This window comes from Periplaneta americana, chromosome 13 (assembly GCF_040183065.1).
Source record: "Periplaneta americana isolate PAMFEO1 chromosome 13, P.americana_PAMFEO1_priV1, whole genome shotgun sequence".
Classification (NCBI taxonomy): Eukaryota; Metazoa; Arthropoda; class Insecta; order Blattodea; family Blattidae; genus Periplaneta; species Periplaneta americana.
The window spans coordinates 51,821,944-51,840,493 of NC_091129.1; the positions used below are offsets into that span (position 1 = coordinate 51,821,944).

Here is an 18,550-nt window from a genome sequence, read left to right on the forward strand (position 1 = left end):
GCTGTCAAAAAGTCTGAAAGTTAGAATTTATAAAACAATCATATTACTGGTTGTTCTTTATGGTTGTGAAACTTGGACTCTCACTTTGAGAGAAGAACATAGTTTAAGAGTATTTGAGAATCAGGTGCTTAGGAAAATATTTGGGTCTAAGAGGGATGAAGTTACAGGAGAATGGAGAGAGTTACCGAACACAGAACTGCACGCACTGCATTCTTCTTCTGACATAATTAGGAACATTAAATCCAGACATTTGAGATGGGCAGGGCATGTAGCACGTATGAGCAAATCCAGAAATGCATATAGGGTGTTAGTTGGAAGGCCGGAAGGGAAGACCTTTGGGGAGACCGAGACGTGGATGGGAAGATAATATTAAAATGGATTTGAGGGAGGTGGGATATGATGATAGAGACTGAATTAATCTTGCTCAGGATAGGGAGCAATGGCGGGCTTATGTGAGGGCGGTAATGAACCTCCGGGTTCCTTAAAAGCCAGTTAGTAAGTAAGTTAACATCTTAAGAAATGTAATATATAGACCTCATATCTTGAAAGTTTTGTGGAAGCAATTTCAGGTTAGCGGCAATTTTATTGTCAACAAATATCTATCATACTTTGATAGATATTAATTTTACAGGAAAATATTGGCAGAGTACATATCTGGTACCGTACATTAATAAGTGTTTCCTTTTCAGTGTACAAAGTATTTAAAAAACCGCAGATATTAATTTTACAGGAAAATATTGGCAGAGTACATTTCTGGTACCGTACATTAATAAGTGTTTCCTTTTCAGTGTACAAAGTATTTAAAAAAACCGCAATATATATACTTTCTTCTCGCTAAGCTATTTTCACTTTTCTATCAAACTAATATTATATTTACGCCTATGTATTGCATGTATGTAGCATAAATAGGATGATAAGCTTGGATTGCACACTTTTAAACAATTTGACATGCATTGCAAATAACTTTATAATTCCTTTATCTAATTGGAAAGTAATTGAATTATAATTTGAGACCAGACGTTCAGCTTCAAAATTTACTGCCAATACTCTAAAATCATTAAAAGTTACAATTTTTGAAACTGACCAAATTATGCTCCAAATCCTTAAGGACTCATTGCAAATTTTATAACATCATTTATATTTTAATAAGTATTTATAAGCGTCAATTACGTACGTAATATGTTATATTTTATGGATTATTAAAATACTAAAGTGTTTCTCGCAAGTTATACAGCAGTGCAAAAATTATGTAAAGTTCACAATTTTATTGGTTTTATATTTACATAATTTTTCGAAATTAATTGTCTAACACTTCTGGATCCCCGAGGTCATTCTCTATTTGACTGATCGGTTTATAACACCGCAATGCGATCTTTGTGAGACGTAAGATGTAAATGGCAGGTTAATAGCGTGAACATTAACTTTCAGACTAAGTGTGAGAAGTGATAAATTCTCAAATTCCTAAGAATTATAATATAAGAGATCTCTTTAGAGAAGTGAGGGCAGTAAAGGAATAGGCCTATCGTTGGTTCGGATGAAATATGGTCTTCGAATAGAAATTCGATATGCATTCTTTTAATGAGCATTAAAATTATTGCAGATAAATTTGATCACAAGAGAGGTTATCGCTAACAAAAGGTTAAATTCTATCTAAATAAAGTAAATAAACAATTTAACACAACACGACGCCCGTCTGGAAAGGGCGAGGTCTGCTGTTTTATTCGTGAGCTGTTGTAAATTTGGTACCGTAAATTTTATTTATTACGGGTACTCTATGATCGGCATTAAATTGCGGCAGAGATCGAAACATACCAATATGGTTTCTACACAAAATAAGTTATTAGAGTAATCACATAACGTGAGATGTTTTACTTACTTGGTTACTTTAATGACGCTGTATCAACTACGAAGTTATTTAGCGTTGATGTGAATGGTCATAGCAAGAGGTCGAAAATTCGCCTATATTACCTGATACTCGCCTTACGATTTGGGAGAATCTAAAAAAAAAAAAAAACCAACCGCGTAATCAGCCCAAGCAGGAATAGAACCCGCGCACAAGCATAACTCCAGATCGGTAACGTCTTACTCGACTGAGCTACCCCGGTGACCGTGAGATATTTTAATAAGAAATAAATTCATTATAATGTGAAAAGTTAATTTTAAGGCAGCGATTGAAGTAGAGTTTAGAAACAATATTGATGGCGCGAATCTTGTTGGTGAAAAAGTTCAAGCATTGAAGAGCGATTCGTATCACTAAATTTGTGTGTGTGCCATCTTCTTAGAGATGGGCAACTACTGTAGGCCTCTCTTAGTACCACCTCTGTACCTTTTGACCTGGTAGACCAATGAGTAGCATGCTGCTTGCGACTTGGAGGCCCGGGTTCAATTACCGCTCTTTTGGGGATTTTAATTTGTTTTAAATAATGTCGATAATTTTATACATGTTACCTGTCTGCATTAATTTATTTAAAAAACTGAAACAACTTATACCCAACACCTGTAGGTAAATACTTGGCTCGGCTTGGAGAACAACAACCAAACATATATGTAGATATACAGGTGGAAGAGTACCGATGCACCAACATTTAAGTGTTAAATATAACAAAACTTTTATTAAACTTTTCCTTCGATGAAGCATCGTTCAGCAGGAAAAAAATAGGCTTTGTCTAATATTTGCAGCGCTCTATTGCGATAATGTCCAGAGAGAAATGACTGATAGCTGTACCAGCATATAGGTAAAATTAATCTGAATGTTAATTTCTTGAACGTTTTTTCGCAAATGAAACTGTTTAGCCATGAATTTAAATTGAATAATTGCGAAAATCGTTAAAATAAATCTTGCAATGCAGAGCACAGTCGTGTGTGTGTGTGTGTGTGTGTGTATATATATATATATATATATATATATATATATATATATATGTATTGTAACTTTTATACAAAACAAGAATGTAACTTTTCTGTTACGACAATAATCACTTTCTATAATTGAATGTAAACACTCCCGTCAACAATGGAATCCATAGTGGGTATTTAGTGACTGCCCGGAGTTCTGACTTCACTTACGCATTTAATAACATTATACAAATACAATATAATCACACAATATGAAGCCAGTTTTTAAGCCATAAACATAAAAAAGCTATGCTCTTATTGCACTAGATAACAATTACAATCATAATAAACAAATCTGGAAATGGTATTTCATATAACTCTTACAACCTTTTGAATAGAGTGCCCTAATAAAATCCTGTAAAACCCCGTACCTAAACAATATCTATAATCCTAAGCCAATTAACACAAACCCCAAACACAACTCTCAAAAACCTAACCATAAAAGATAACTTACACAGTCCCAAACTAACAACGTAACCAATAAAATAGCCAACCCGAAATAACCAGAAAAGCGCAGTAATCCCGAATATGGCGAGAACCAGACATAGGCCTAAATACACCATACAATATAAACTTGGCGTCGTCCACTCGAGTGGAAGTTCATGCGTTGCGGGCACACAGTCCAGATACCTCAGTCCATCACTTACAGGCAGGATGATTGTCTAGCGGATAGTACGGCATAAGCCGTAGTGAGGATATTAATCGCCAGTTCTAGTAGATCGAAGATAATGCTGGAATAAGCCGGCCGGCTCCAAACAATCACCATCATCATGAAATAAATCCTTGGTTTGCAGAAGTCAGGCGAATATATCCACAACCAACCATGTGGAAGGCTGAATATCCTTACGGAGTTTGGTGGCGTACAACACAGACACACCGCGTGCGTCCCTCGCCCGATGTCATTAGCCACCAGCCGCCGAAATGAGTCCAATCAGGCTGCGCAGGTAACATGGCGCCCCATATGCGTAGAACTGCGGTCCCTCCGCAGCTAAGGTCCTCTCGCCATCGTAGTATTCCAGCGACTCCTCTACAACTCAGTCTCTCTCACAGGGAACGAACAACCCGGAAGTCAAGAGCCGTTATTTACAAATCAGCCAATGATTCTCAAAGAGAAGGAGAAAACAAAAATGATTGGTAGAAAAAAACGAAATCAACGCACCCTATTAAGAAAAAGAGAATTAAAGGAAACACAACGCCCTCTGATAACATATAATAGAACTACCAGCAAATAATGTAAGAGTATATTTGAAGTACAAAACTGTAGGAAAGATGTCGGGAAAAGGCAAAAGAATAAATGTAGTGCACCACACCATATATACATATATATATATATATATATATATATATATATATATATATATATATAGCCTATATCTATTACCACGTTGACCACGCTTAACCAAAATTTATCCTTTCAATTTATAATCAGAAATTACTTCTCCATTCTTAACTCTAGCAATCATATCTGGAAGAATAGAATCAGTCTGCTGTTGACATCCCATACCTTAAAAAAAAAATAATAAAAAAGGGAAATAACTGCACATTGTGAAACACCCTATTGGCGTACTGTCTTCGCGCTACGAGTTGGCGCGGGGAGTAGATAGGCGGGACGGGGGAACTTCACGCTACACTCTGACCTGAAAACTTCGTCCACTTACTTGGCTACAAGGGAACGGAGTCAGACATAAAAGATTCCGCATCTTCGGTGCTGTCGCTATGACTATCATTATCACATTTTTCAAAATTTCTGGAGTATGATCTGTCCACGATAATCGTCTGTTTATGTTCCAGCCGTGTATATTAATTCGAATCTCTCAACAAAGCCATTAGCCCCACCGCCCCCATCCTGATGGACAACAATGAGTGTTCTGGACACATTTACGGTAGTCAAAACTCCCGTAACATTTTTATCCTGCCAGCACTTGGGAAACGTTAAATTGGTAGGCCTATCTATCCGCATTTCGTCCAGATACAAAATCGGTTTTTCCACTTTCCTAAGCTTTCTTATTTGCTGTAGATATCTTAACGTATTCTAATTTACAGTGTTTTCCTCAATTTTTTTTGCTGCACACTTCTTCCACCTGAAATCCTTTTTCTTCAGTATTCGTCTTAATGTTGTCTTTCATTTCAAATCAATTTTCTCTTGTAAAAGGGTAGACGTTTGTTGCAGCTTGGTACTATTTTTTTACTTGTTATTTAACGACATTGTAATAACTACTAGCTTCTTCAGTGTCGATTGAATTGATGATGGCGAGATAGTATTTGGCGAAATGAAACCAAGGATTTGCCATAGATTACCTGACATTCGCCTACCGCTTGGGAAAACCTCGGAAAAAACCCAACCAGGTAGTCAGCGCAAACGGGAATCGAACTCACTCCCGAGCACAACTGCAGATCAGCAGGCAAACGCGCTACCTCCTCAGATACGACGGTGGCCCTCTTTCTTTTTCAAATAAAAATTCTCAATTATATCTTTTTTGTCAATCTCCCATCGAAGTTATCTACATTTGCGTTTCGGTAGTCTGGACGTTTACATTTTTTTTCTCCCTCAGGTGTCGACAACGCACTTTCTTCTGTGCAGTCTTTTATTTCATTCCTTATACGCTGTATTGTTCTTGTGGATAGATTAGAGTACTTTTCTACCTTTGCTGTAGGTTTCGTAAGAGGAATGCAAAGGCACTGTTGTTCTTTTTCTTCATCAAAGAAATATTTTGCACTTCTAATAATATTCCTTTCTTCGCTATAGATTGTCAATCCTTGTTTCCTCTTTGTCGACATATTTACAATAAACAAAAAACTGCTATAAACCTAAATAACAGTATATAATAACATAAATTCTATTAACTATATTATTATCAACACTATTAACACGAAAAGCAAAGGAAAACTAAATCAATACAAGAATTGTGGTATACTGAAAACAATTGTCTTGTTGAAACTAATAAAACACTACAGTAAAAACCCCACTATTATTATCACAAAGTCGCAAAGACTCATAGACACGTGCAGTAGATGTTTGTGAAACAGGAATATTGCAGTGAACAGCGCGGTGCGCATGCGCGACTGTTTCCCCTCCTCCCCGTCTAAGTACTTCAGCCGCCTTCTCCTGGCGTGACAACAGTATATGGAACTATCTTCAGCAATGTTAAACATTCGAGAAAGCGTATCAGCGACATTATTATCAGCACCTAGAATATGACGGACCGTATATTTGTAGGCAGATAGTTTAATTGCCCACCTTGGTAAACGACCTGTACGCTTAGTACCCGATAAACAGTATGATAATGCATTGTTATCAGTCTGTAATTCAAAGGCCTTTATGATCTAAATAAATATGAAATTTATCGAAAGTTAATAAAACTGCATGTGGTTCTTTCTCAAAGATAGTATATCGTAATTCAGCATCTGTTAATCGCCGAGAATCATAGTGAAGAGGCCTATACTGTCCCTCATATTCTTGCAATAGTACAGCTGCTATAGCTGAAGACGAACTATCAGTCTGTATAATAAATGGTTTGTTAAAATCTGGAATGGCTAATACAGGTGGAGTTGCTATAGCTGATTTTAATGTATCAAATGCTTTTTGTTGTTCTGTCGTCCACTGAAAAGATACATTTTTCCTACGAGGTCTATTTCATGATTCAGGCAATTGAGCATATTTCAGGAGAAATTTAGAAAAAAAATTTACCGCCACAATAAATCTCGCTTTGTCTTTAACATCTCGTGGTGTAGGATAATCGCATATTGCTTGAGTTCTATCTGGATCTACTTGAATGCCATAAGGAGACAAAATATGTGCAAGAAAAGAAACTGTAGCTGTCTCATACTTAACCTTAGCTGGATTAACCGTAAGTCCTGCATCAGCTAAACGTTCAAAAACTAGACGTAAATTTTCGACATGAGATTCAAAATCAGGACTATAAATAAGTAAATCATCACTGTATGTGAACAAGAACTTTAATTTCATACCTGAAAATATACTATTCATCAACTTTGCTAATATACCAGAGCCGATAGCTAAACCAAAAGGTAATCTATTAAATTCATACAAATCAGTTTCAGTAATGAAAGCTGTAAGATGCTTAGTTTCTTCAGACAATGGAATATGAAAGTAAGCTGTATTCAAATCTAACGAAGTAAAATTTTGCCCCCTGAAAATGATAGAAACAAGTATTATTATTATTATTATTATTATTATTATTATTATTATTATTACTATTATTATTATTATTATTATTATTATTATTATTATTATTATTATTATTATTATTATTATTGTTAGGCATGGGTCGTAGATGAACTAGAATTTCAGAATTCAATTCAGATAATTCAATAATAGGTCTCTATTCTTCATTAGGTATGTTTGTCTACCAAAAAGACAGGAGAAGCATAGTGGGAAGAAGAATGTCTTATCACATCAGTCTGCAACATATTAGCTATTATCTTCTGTAAAGCAAGATTTTTTTTAGAGGTAGACGATAAAGTAATTTTTACGGGAACATTGTCAGCTAAGCGGATAGTATGTTGTAGTACCATAGTTGAACCCAATTGATCTGTTAAAACATGAGGAAATTGTTGAATCAAATTTTGAATAAATTTCATTGTTCTGAAGTGAAGCGAATTAATTCATCAGACGGAATTACAGGTAGACGATCAAGAGCTACGCCGGTCGCTGCAGCTCACCATACTGCTTATAGTATTGTACATCCAAAGTATTTGAAGCTATCCAAATCAAGCTTTCAAGTAGTGAAGTTCATTTGAATAATTTCGAGCGAAAAATTGTTCCGGGGCCGGGTATCGAACCCGGAACCTTTTGGTTAAACGTACCAACGCTCTGCCAACTGAGCTACCCGGGAACTCTACCAGACACCGGTCACTTGCTATACTGTCTCATTTAGAATTCGCAAGTTTACTTTCTTTATTTTTCTTCCTATGACCATGGTCTTCGTTTTGTTTGCATTTACAGTACGGTATCTACATTCCATACCGCTCACAGCTGTCATTTAGCTCCTGTAGCATATCCCTTGGTATCGTCTCCTATTCTGCTAACAACGCCATATCATCAGCAAATCTTATGCACTTTATTCCTCTTCCTGTGTGTTTTTGTGTGTGTATACTCGTATATGTGCATATATACATATATTTAAATTATCTCATTATTTTATTATTATTATTATTATTATTATTATTATTATTATTATTATTATCATCATTACTATTTTTATCAGTGTTTATTATTGTCTCACTAACACTGTTTAATCTAACTTATCTTATTACTTTCATTATTCACTTTCATTTTGTTGTACGGTGTAGATATTAATGTAATAACTACTGTAACCCTATTGTATTCAATTAGAAATGGAGTCTGGCTGGGTGGAAGAGAAGGCTTACTGGCCTTAGCTCTGCCAGATTAAATATTTTATTATTATTATTATTATTATTATTATTATTATTATTATTATTATTATTATTATTATTATTATTATTATTACATTGAAATTACGCTTATCACTCGAACTGATAGGATTCAAGTCAGCAACACTGCCTATACCAGCCAAATAGTACTCCATTGCTTTTAATCATAGAACTATAGAAGAAATTGAAAAAATTGCAAGCAAATATTCTTCATCACCTGTATTATATTACCTTACAGCTGTTGTTGGTTAATAATAGTAAAAGAAATAGAGCTGTTAGGCTTAATACCAATTAAGAAAAAGATAGCCATAATGGAACAGATTTCACACACCTTCAGTATACACCAAAATGGCGATTATGGAAGAAAAACGATTAGTGATATTGTGCCAATATACTAAAAATGCAATGAAGTGGTTGCAAGACTTGCGTCTTATCACGAAATTGTACAGTTGTCCAGAATGTTCAGCCCCCATGAAATTATTTCCTAGATCAGATGCAACTGATGGATATACGTGATATTGTCGAATCGGAAATGGTCCTTATTCTCATATGAAATGAAATTTTTGAAAGGGTACTTGGTTTACTTCATTCAATCTCACACCTGATACGTACCATAGTCACACATTCGTAACATTTCTCATTGTACACTCACCCCGGTACGTCTGATGTATAACACATCCTATCCCATCACATTCCACTCCAAAGTAACATTAACTAAACTTACGGTAAGTTAAACTAATCTTTTCTGAAAGACATAGGCCTAACTATCCCTTGAACAAACGCTCTAACCTTGTCATTAAACTAGGGACTAAGTTAAGCGATGGTGACCTAATCGTTTGTACAAGGGAAAACCTCTCACTTTGTCACAGAATAAGAACAAAAGTAAGTGAACCTAATACAGCTGTCTCCGAAATTGATGTATACACTCTTTGAAATACTGTGTCACAGCAAAGATATGAGATAGAAATACGATTTTTATGACTTAGAAGGCATTGAAAAGCATGGAAATATGTTCATCTGTTTATAAACAAACATGGCGGTGCAATTATCGTTCCATGAATGGAAGTGAATACTGAAATGTTATTGGAAAGTGGAGAATGTTGTTGAGGTTCAACGACGTTGGAGGATTGAATTTGGAACACAACCACCAACAAGGTTAACTATCACAAGAATCCGAGAAAAGTTTGAAGTCGACGGAACGGTGCAACATGTGTTGAATGGGCGGTGCGGAAGAAAAAGAAGTTCCACCGATAACGAAAGTGTTGACGCAGGCTTTTGCACAATCCTCAAAGAAGTCAATGTGGCAATGTTCTCGTGAGATTGGTATCAACAAATCCAGTGTTCATCGAATTTTGCGAGCTCTAAATTGGAAGACTTACAAGGTTGATTTGTATATCAACTTACAAATAAACCTATTACAAATCCTCAGAATAATTACGCTTTCTTAACACCTAATGCTAGATAGAGACAGTGGCGTATAGCTATCACTTTGACATGGGAGTTTTGACATTCGTTTCCGGAATAAGCTTATACGGAGGTTTATTACGTCTCATCAGTACAGGTGCGTTACAACATGTGCTCCATACATTCACCGTTCATGATAAGTAGAGTTCGAAGTTGAGGCATATTTACACTGAAGATAGGACGAAGGGGAAGTGCTGCGGAGTTCCCGCCTCGATCTCCTGATTTAACCCCTCCAGACTTCTAACTATGGGGAGCTCTAATGGACACAGTGTACACCACAAAACCATAAACACTGGAGGAACTGAGACTTTAGATTGAACATACCTGTAATGATATTCCATTAACAACAATCCAGTTGGTATGTTGTATGTCGTTGTTGGGAGTGTACTGTTGCGGAAGGGGGCCATTTTGAACATGTACGGGCTTAAGGAATATAAAACCACAAAAATCGTAGTTATGTCCCATCCCATTGCTGAGAAATAGTATTTCAAAATGTATATACATAAATTTGGGACGCTCTGTATAATCGCTCGTAGCTTTCTCTTCAACAGACCTCTAGAACACTGTCATTGAATTCTCGGCTATCTGTCACAAGAGTTCATATGCTAATTGACAAGTATTACTATCCTTGCCAGCAATATTATTTTGGTCATAACAGAAAGCACCAGTGTACCTATTATACAGGGTGTAAAGGGTATAAGTGCCATTATTTTATGTCATTATGAAGAAAAAATATCCTCACATTTTTTTTCTAATTGCAATATTTAACTAATTATTAAAATTTACAATATTAGACGTTTGACAACGTTGCAGGATAGGGAGGAGGGGGTTTACAAGTAAACAGTACAGCTCAAGCGGATACAGACATACCGATTCAAAACAGATGCTCTGTTCTAATGCAGGGGTGGACCAGAATAATTGTTGTTTATATAAAACGAGCAGTAAATACAAACTTTCCATCTCATTAATAGAACATAATGGTAAATTTATATTTTATTTAACAATATTGCTCCATTTTTTATTGTAAGCCTAAAAAGGAAACAATAATGGTTTACTGTACAAAATCACAAGAACTTCTTTCTAATGCAAAATGTTAATCTCTCCCGCTTCTGTAAAGCAGTATCATTTTAAAGAAATTTCTGGTTGTGTGATTTTCGAAAGGGGACAAGAGACTACCAGTTTCTAATAATCGTTGAGAAACTGCTACAAAAGTTCGCCGATTAAGTAACCTTCTTTGTGGAAAAGTTTGCGGTACATCCTTCTTGCCGTACTTGAATTACAACAAATTTCTCCGTAAATTAATAACCTATGATATTCCTGAACTGTGAATGGCATTGTAAGTTGTTTATCGAATACCTGTACTGAACTCTCATCCGCGCGGCAGGAGACCAGATGGACAAGGAGCTTGAACTCAGGTGAGCTATACGTCTGTGCAGAGTACGTCAGCTGAATGAATGCTGCTGAACATGTTGCCATGTCTCTCACGCCAGAATATTAAAAAAAAATAAGAATGCATAATTATTTAATTTCACGGAAACGTAATAGAACACACAAATATTTATTTAAACTCATATTAAATCTTAGCTAGATATACCTACTGATGTAGGTGTTTCCGTAATTTTACTAACGATATAAGCAGTATGACGCAAATAAAATAAGGAAAGAGGTTTTTTCCAGGGAAAAGTTTTAAGTTTTGGCTCTATGTTGTATGAACATTTTTTGATCCTGCAGACCAACCATGGGGAAATATGGCTCCGAAGGGCCACTGCACTAAAAGCCTCCTTACCTCACTCCACCGACCATCCCCTCCACCAACTATCTCATGCGCCTGGTGCTTCGTAAAGACACGTTTCATTCAGTGGCGGGTATGGCTTCGATCTTGGGACGTCAGTTTCAGGAAGAATGGCAGAAAGAATTTTTTGTTACTTACAAAAAGAAGAACGTCTGCTGCTTAATATGCGAGTTTAAAATTTCGCATATAAAACGCTTCAATATTAAACACCACTTTGATCGTAAGCATAAAGCGGACTTTGATGATCTTACAGGTATTAATTTACAATTTTAAAAGTTATTTTCGTAATATTTGTGAAAAGATACAACAAGATATGAGGCTATCAAGTGCAAAACTGGCCTTATCCAGTTAAAGTGATTTGTCAGATAACAGAAAAAACCGTTATGGATATGGACAGCTTTGCATTTGATAATAGTTTTCTGAGCTATATCGAAGAGGAATTAGACAAGATTTGCACAAACCGACTATATTAGTAGATAGAGAGCTGCAAGAAGTACAGCATCCCATATGTAACTCACTTTTTTTTTAACTTTGGATAAGACGAGTTTTGCACTTGATAGTATTTTCTGGGTTTAGTTACTTATTAGTTTATTAAGTATCTGGAACTGAACTTACTTATTTAAAACTTTGGGTGCATATTTGGCCTAATTTATGGGATTTCATCAGTTCTTTAATAGGCTATATTTTAAAATCTATTTCTCTTAGGGTTGGAGAGAGAACGTAGACTTAATGAACTGAAATCGAAGTCAAATTCACCCCAAAATGAAACCTCCAGACAGAAAATATTACGCGCAAGTAATCGAATATCCTGGCTTATAGCTAAAAGAAACCGCTGTTTTTCAGATGGGGAATTCGTTAAGAATTGCTTAGTGACTGCTGCCGAGGAGGTTTCTCCAAATTCAATGACTACTATAAACTCAGTTGCTTTGTCTCGTCTGACTGTCACCGACAGGATTACAGAAATGGCAAATGACTTACAGGAACAATTAGAAAAAAAAAGTGGAGCACCAATTCTTTTCTATTCTTTAGCCCTAGATGAGTGCACAGATAGAAAATATACAGCACAGCTAGCTATATTTATAAGGGGTGTGGACCAGAACTTCAATATTTTAGAAGAGGTACTGGATCTGATTCCCTTGCATGATAGTGTCCTTGGTGAAGACATTTTTTAAGCTGTGCTGAATGTTGTTTCTAAATTTTATTTAGACTGGAGAAAACTGGTGTCAAGTGCTACAGATGGAGCACTCACAATAACTGGAAGATGAAATGGTTTTGTGGAAACGCCACTAAATTATTTAGGGAAAAATTAATTAGATCTATTTAAATATCTGCCAGAGGAGCAATTCCCTAATCTTCGCACATTTGCAATGCGTATTGTATCTATGTTTGGCTCAACTTATTGTTGTGAGCAGTTTTCTTTCGAAAATTAATATGACCAAAAGTATCTCCAGGTCTAGGATCACAGACATGCATTTAGTTTTAGTATTACGGTTGAGTTGTTCTACTTTACAGCCAAATATATCCCTTTTAGTTAATAACAAGAAACTCCGAACTTCATCAACAAAAAAATTAAAACTAGCAGTATAGGCCTACAGTAGTAGTTAGTTTAATTCATATCTCATACATTTTGCTTAATATGTTTTAAAGTTAAATGACAATGGACCTTGGTTACTTCCTTTATTGATTTTAAAACGAAACAATTTATTATGTTGATCAGTATATATTTTTTTAATATGCAGTACAGTTAAATGACAATGGAGCTTTGTTTTTTTCTTTATTGTTTTTAAAAAGAAACAATTTATTACATCGATCACAAGGCAGTTCAAGAATTTTTCGTGCACATGATAAAGGAATAGTTATACAATTGAAGAATATATGAATGGTGAATTTGCAAAATGACTTAAGTCCACATTTTGGGGGTTTTGAGTTGAGAGCATGATTATGTTACTGTGTGCAAGGGACATCGTTTAGTAGCAAAATGACTTTAATCCACGACGTTTGTGTAGTGTAGTTTTTCTTAGCAGCAGAATATTTGGTTAAGGGGTAAAACGCCTTTAGTCCTGGACTTAAGTTGTTTTGCCTGTCAATTACAGAAGAAATTATGTAATTTAATCATACAATCAACTTACAAACTTTTTGTCTGTTGTCATTGGTAATTCTTTAGTTGAGAAAATATGTTACGTGTGAAGAACAGAGCATGAAAATGAAATGCAATATGCTCAGTAATCGTGCTAAACTTGTAGCTGAAGTAAAAAGTATTTAAAAAATGGAGACAAGTTAAGCATCGAGAGAGACGTTTTTCTTGCTGTCACATTTGACTATATGAAAAATGTATGCTTGCCTAAACACCAGTTCAAGATATGTACCACTATCGCCAGCTTACCGTCCCAGCTTTCTCTGTGCACAACATGAAAACTAGTGGAATGTCCTTCTGTGTCTACCATGAGGAACAGGCCAAGAAACGTCTTAATGAGGTATGTAATTTTCTCCTTCACTACTCCAATAACTGTGTCCCATCCAGTATTAAAGAACTGTGGCTATTTAGCAACAGTTGTCCTGGGCAAAATAAGAACAAGACAAGAATCAAACTCTTAATGGCAATAAGCGCTCAGAAACATTTCTTTAACATCAGACTTCCTCTCAATCAGAGATCACCCTTTCTTGCCATGAGACAGGGATTTTGCCATCTTGAAAAAAGTTCGAGGCATGTGAACAAAATCTACACGATTAAGTAAGTGTATGAACTTATACTTCATTTTATTGGAAAGGAAAATTTTACAGTTATCAATGTGGAAAATGATTATGTGTACGATTTCAATAACTGATGGACACACATTTACAAAAGTAATGTCAATTCCATAGGAATTTCTGCTATGGCATTTTGCATTAATTATAGACCTGGTTGAGTGGAAGAGAAGGCCTCAAGGCTTTAACTTTGCCAGGTAAAATGAAATAAATTATTATTATCAATTATTATTCCCATAGGAAAGAAAGTATCCTTCAACGTGTCAACCTTTATGGAGTTTTGCTTTTCTGCAGAAAAAAAATTGGTATAGTATTGGCAAAACCATTCATTGAGGGAGCAGTTCAACATATCTTTTTCCTGGAACCTATTATTTATCAATATTTTCCAGAATTACCTAACAGGAAAGGTTATCCCTGTGGTTTCATTTGTTCATAGTTTTCTTTTCCAAGGCAGGTCTCCCACTGAAAACCAAGCATTCTCCAATCTTTCCTATTTTCTGCCTTCCTGTTAGTCCCGGGATATGACCCATATAGGCAGTTAATGTCGTTTACCATCTGACATCTTGTTCTGCTCCGAACTTATCTCACGTTTACTATTACGTCCAGTGCATCCTTCAGTATGCAGTTTCAATTTAGCCAGTGACACAACCAATTCTCTTTCTACTTCTTGATCATTTTCAGCATCATTTCATCAGACTTCACCACACTTTCCAACACAGTGTTTCATCCCCGAACAACGAAACCAAAATTCAAGACATTTGTAAAATACTTAAGTACTGTACATTCCTGATGAAGAAGACGTGCATAAATTTTACGAAAACATTATAGCATGGGAGAGAACAAAGAAATGAAAGAAGAAACTAAACTGTGGTCTCGTTATAACACTCTTGAGCGTTGTCTGTTCTCTTGTGATTAAAAAATTGTTAAAAATAATGTTGATCAACAATTGAAATAAAGTTATTTTATGATTTTGGTATAAATACATTAACAATTATGATGCAAAATTGAAGTTAATTTGCAGAACAACTTAAGTCCTGAAGATAATTACATCGACCTGAAGAAGAGTACAAAAGTATGCATTTTTATAATAAAACTATTTCTCTTACATATAAAAAATTATATATATTATAATTATATAATTAATAATTAACAAATAAAAAAATTAAAATAATATGCAAGTAATAATAATAATAATAATAATAATAATAGTAATAATAATAATAAATGGTAATAATAATAAATATAATATGGAAAATTAGATAATTTTAAGCAGATCTATTGATTTTCTCTAATCTTAAGCAGTGACTTAACTTTTAAATAATATTCGCTTAGCGCATGATGCGGCGTTTGATGTCACCCTACTTCACAAATGTTGCCGTCAATTGTCCATACTTGTTTCAGTCCATATTTTGATATGCATAGACTAGCGTAAGAATGTCTGTATCATAGATGGTAACAGTTAATAGAGTTAAAACAAGATAGAAAGCAAAAAGAGAAAAGAGATATGAAGGTCCACTGCTTTGGATAAACAGTGAGTATGTATGACTATGAAATGAGGGGTCCGGGTTGAAATCCTGGTTTTGACAAGTTACGTGGTTGCAGTTTTTCCGAGGTTTCCCCCCCCCCCAAATTGAAGCAGAAATGATTGATAACTTTCAAGGTAGGGACCTCGGGCTCGTTTCGCCTTCTTAATTGTAACTTCATCTATCATCTTCTCATTGTTTTCAGATCGACCGAGGATGCAGAAAGATAAAGTACCGTGACTTGCATATAGATGACTCCGATCTGAGAAAGCTCTAGAAATTCCAAGGGGACGAAGTGGTCTTCGTAGCAGACTCCGTCGGAACTGGGTGATGTGTAGCTCAATCGATAGATGGCACTAAAAGTTAAATCCCAGAATTGAGGCCTTCAGGTCAATATAGGATGCAGCAGGTTATAGTGCGTGACTTGCATATAGATGATATCGATATGAGGAAGCTGCAGAAAACACTAGGAGGAAGAAAGGGCCTTCGTTGGACACTTCATTGAAATGGGATGATGTGCAATTTAATCGAAAGATGGTATCAAACAATGAATCACGATAGTTAGAGGAATGCATCCCTACGGACTTAAAACAATCATTCTTATGAAAGGAGGTAAGCACAATAAGCCTCGGGCTGTATGCAAATCTTCTGGCTGTCCTCCGTAATATAAAAAAAAAAAAGCTGAAGAGAGGAAAGAGAGGAGGGATGGATAGAGAGTCACCTTTTAAGCAATCTACATTTTTTGTTGTAAGCTCTTTAAATAACACATTGCTACATTCTTGCAACAATGGCATAAGTCGTTATAGAGATTCTAGACTTTTGCCTTAATATTTATGTTTTTTTTTTTAATACCGATAGTTTATTTAACAACTCTGTATCAAATAATAGGTGACTTAGCGTCTATAAATTGGTGATAATGAGATGCTATCTGACGAGGTGAGTCCGAGAATTCGCCATGGGATTACATGGTATTCGCTTCACAGTTGGGGAAGCCTCGAAAAAACTCAACCAGGCTGCAGAAAAAACAGTAAAATTCCATGTAAATACTGTAGATTCAGTAGTTTCAAAGGAAAACGCACTTAAATTTTAAGAAATCTTAATTTAGGGAAAACTGTATTTGAAAAATAAAAGGACTTAAGAATTACATGCGCCGCCATATTTTAAGAGACCATATAAAATGCATATTTTGCAGAGATATTATCCTCTTTAATGTATTTTGTCCGAAGAGCAAGTTCTATACTTTTTTCGAATCGAACTCATGCCAAGCGTTGTTCCGGATTAATAGACAAATGCGCTACCGCCTGAGCTACTCCATTGGTAAAAATTTATGCTAATATTGTTATTTTTAGTATGACTTAACTCATCATATTTTCATGTTGGAATTAATAAATTGAATAAATTGGGCTAGTTTAAGTTTAACCTGAAGTTAGCGGTCAGGAACCTAATGTTCCTCGTAAATATTGATTTACTTTTCCATCTTCGCAATTTGAATGATTAGGTACCGGTACTATACATTTTTCTTCGGTTATTTAACGACGCTTTATCAACAACTAGATTATTTAGCGCAGATGGAATTGATGATAGCGAGATGATATCCAGCAAGATAAAGCCTGAGTTGATGTATGGCTTTATTGCACTAATATTAGCCAATCACAGTTGCATTGTATCATATCATGTCACTCATTTTGAGCAAGAATGATTCCTTGCAAGAAAAGACATCTCTAACAACCATTGCGAAATGTGTACCAAAATTATTAAATTCCGTAAAAGACTGGACACTGAAGAATACAAAACACGAATACACGCAACGTCTGCACTCACTCACCCACCGGACACGGCTTGCTTCATCTCCATGTCTGTGCGGCTCGGCTATGCGCGGCAGACTCGCCCATCGTTGAGGATCGGCTATGCGCTGCAGTCTCGCCAACCGTTGGGATGTCTGCTCGGCAGCGTCACCTGAGGATAATCGTCATCCCAGGCCCGTAGCTAGAGGGGGACAGGGGGGCCTTTGCCCCACCTCGAAGCATCTTGTACGCCCCGCCTAGATATGTTGAAGACTGTAATTATGTTTATTTTTGTTGCCCAGTTATAGTTACTCTATCAAGAATTTGCAAGATTATAGTTTTTCTCTTAATACACATTCTTCATTCTAGGCATTGAGTATCCAGTGGAGACCGGTAGTGAAATTTTCACGGCTTCCTAAACTGTACTTTTTCACAATAGTTACATGATTCAATGAAAAACTATGATGTAAATCCTGCCCCCCCCCCTTAATGTTGCAGCTGCCACCCTTAGAAGAAGTTCCTAGCTGCGGACTTGCGCCATCCCCACCTCTATCACCGGAATCAGCATCTTATTTATCTATGCCACTTATCAAGGATTGAGTCTTTCGGTATTCTTAGGTATTTAAAATAACGTTACGGTGTTTGCAATTTTTTTCAATTGTGTTAAGGCTGGGTAAGAGTGCCAGGTCGGGTATGAGTGTCATGACTAATTCTAAATATGTTTCAGTGACTTTATTCCTACGTTGTTAGCAATGATAAAAATTGCGGGTATGTAGTAACCAACGAGTTAGAAAGAGAATATAGAGTGGGGCAATATTTTGGATTGTTATTAAGCTTGGAAATCATCAATGGAATGGGGCAGCGCCACTTTTTAACAATAAAGGTCTGTTAATAACCATTGATGTTAAATAATTATTAGAAAATGTATAAAT

General features: G+C 35.7%; 1 protein-coding gene across 1 annotated transcript in view; it reads right to left on the reverse strand.

The window, feature by feature from the left end:
• LOC138711895 (facilitated trehalose transporter Tret1-2 homolog) overlaps positions 1-17,784 on the reverse strand; it is a 128,216-nt gene extending 110,432 nt beyond the window's left edge. The window contains exon 1 of the mRNA XM_069843172.1: positions 17,660-17,784. Coding sequence (XP_069699273.1) covers positions 17,660-17,688 — 29 coding nt within the window. The 5' untranslated portion in view covers positions 17,689-17,784. The remainder of the gene's footprint in view (positions 1-17,659) is intronic.
• Positions 17,785-18,550: the final 766 nt, after the last annotated feature.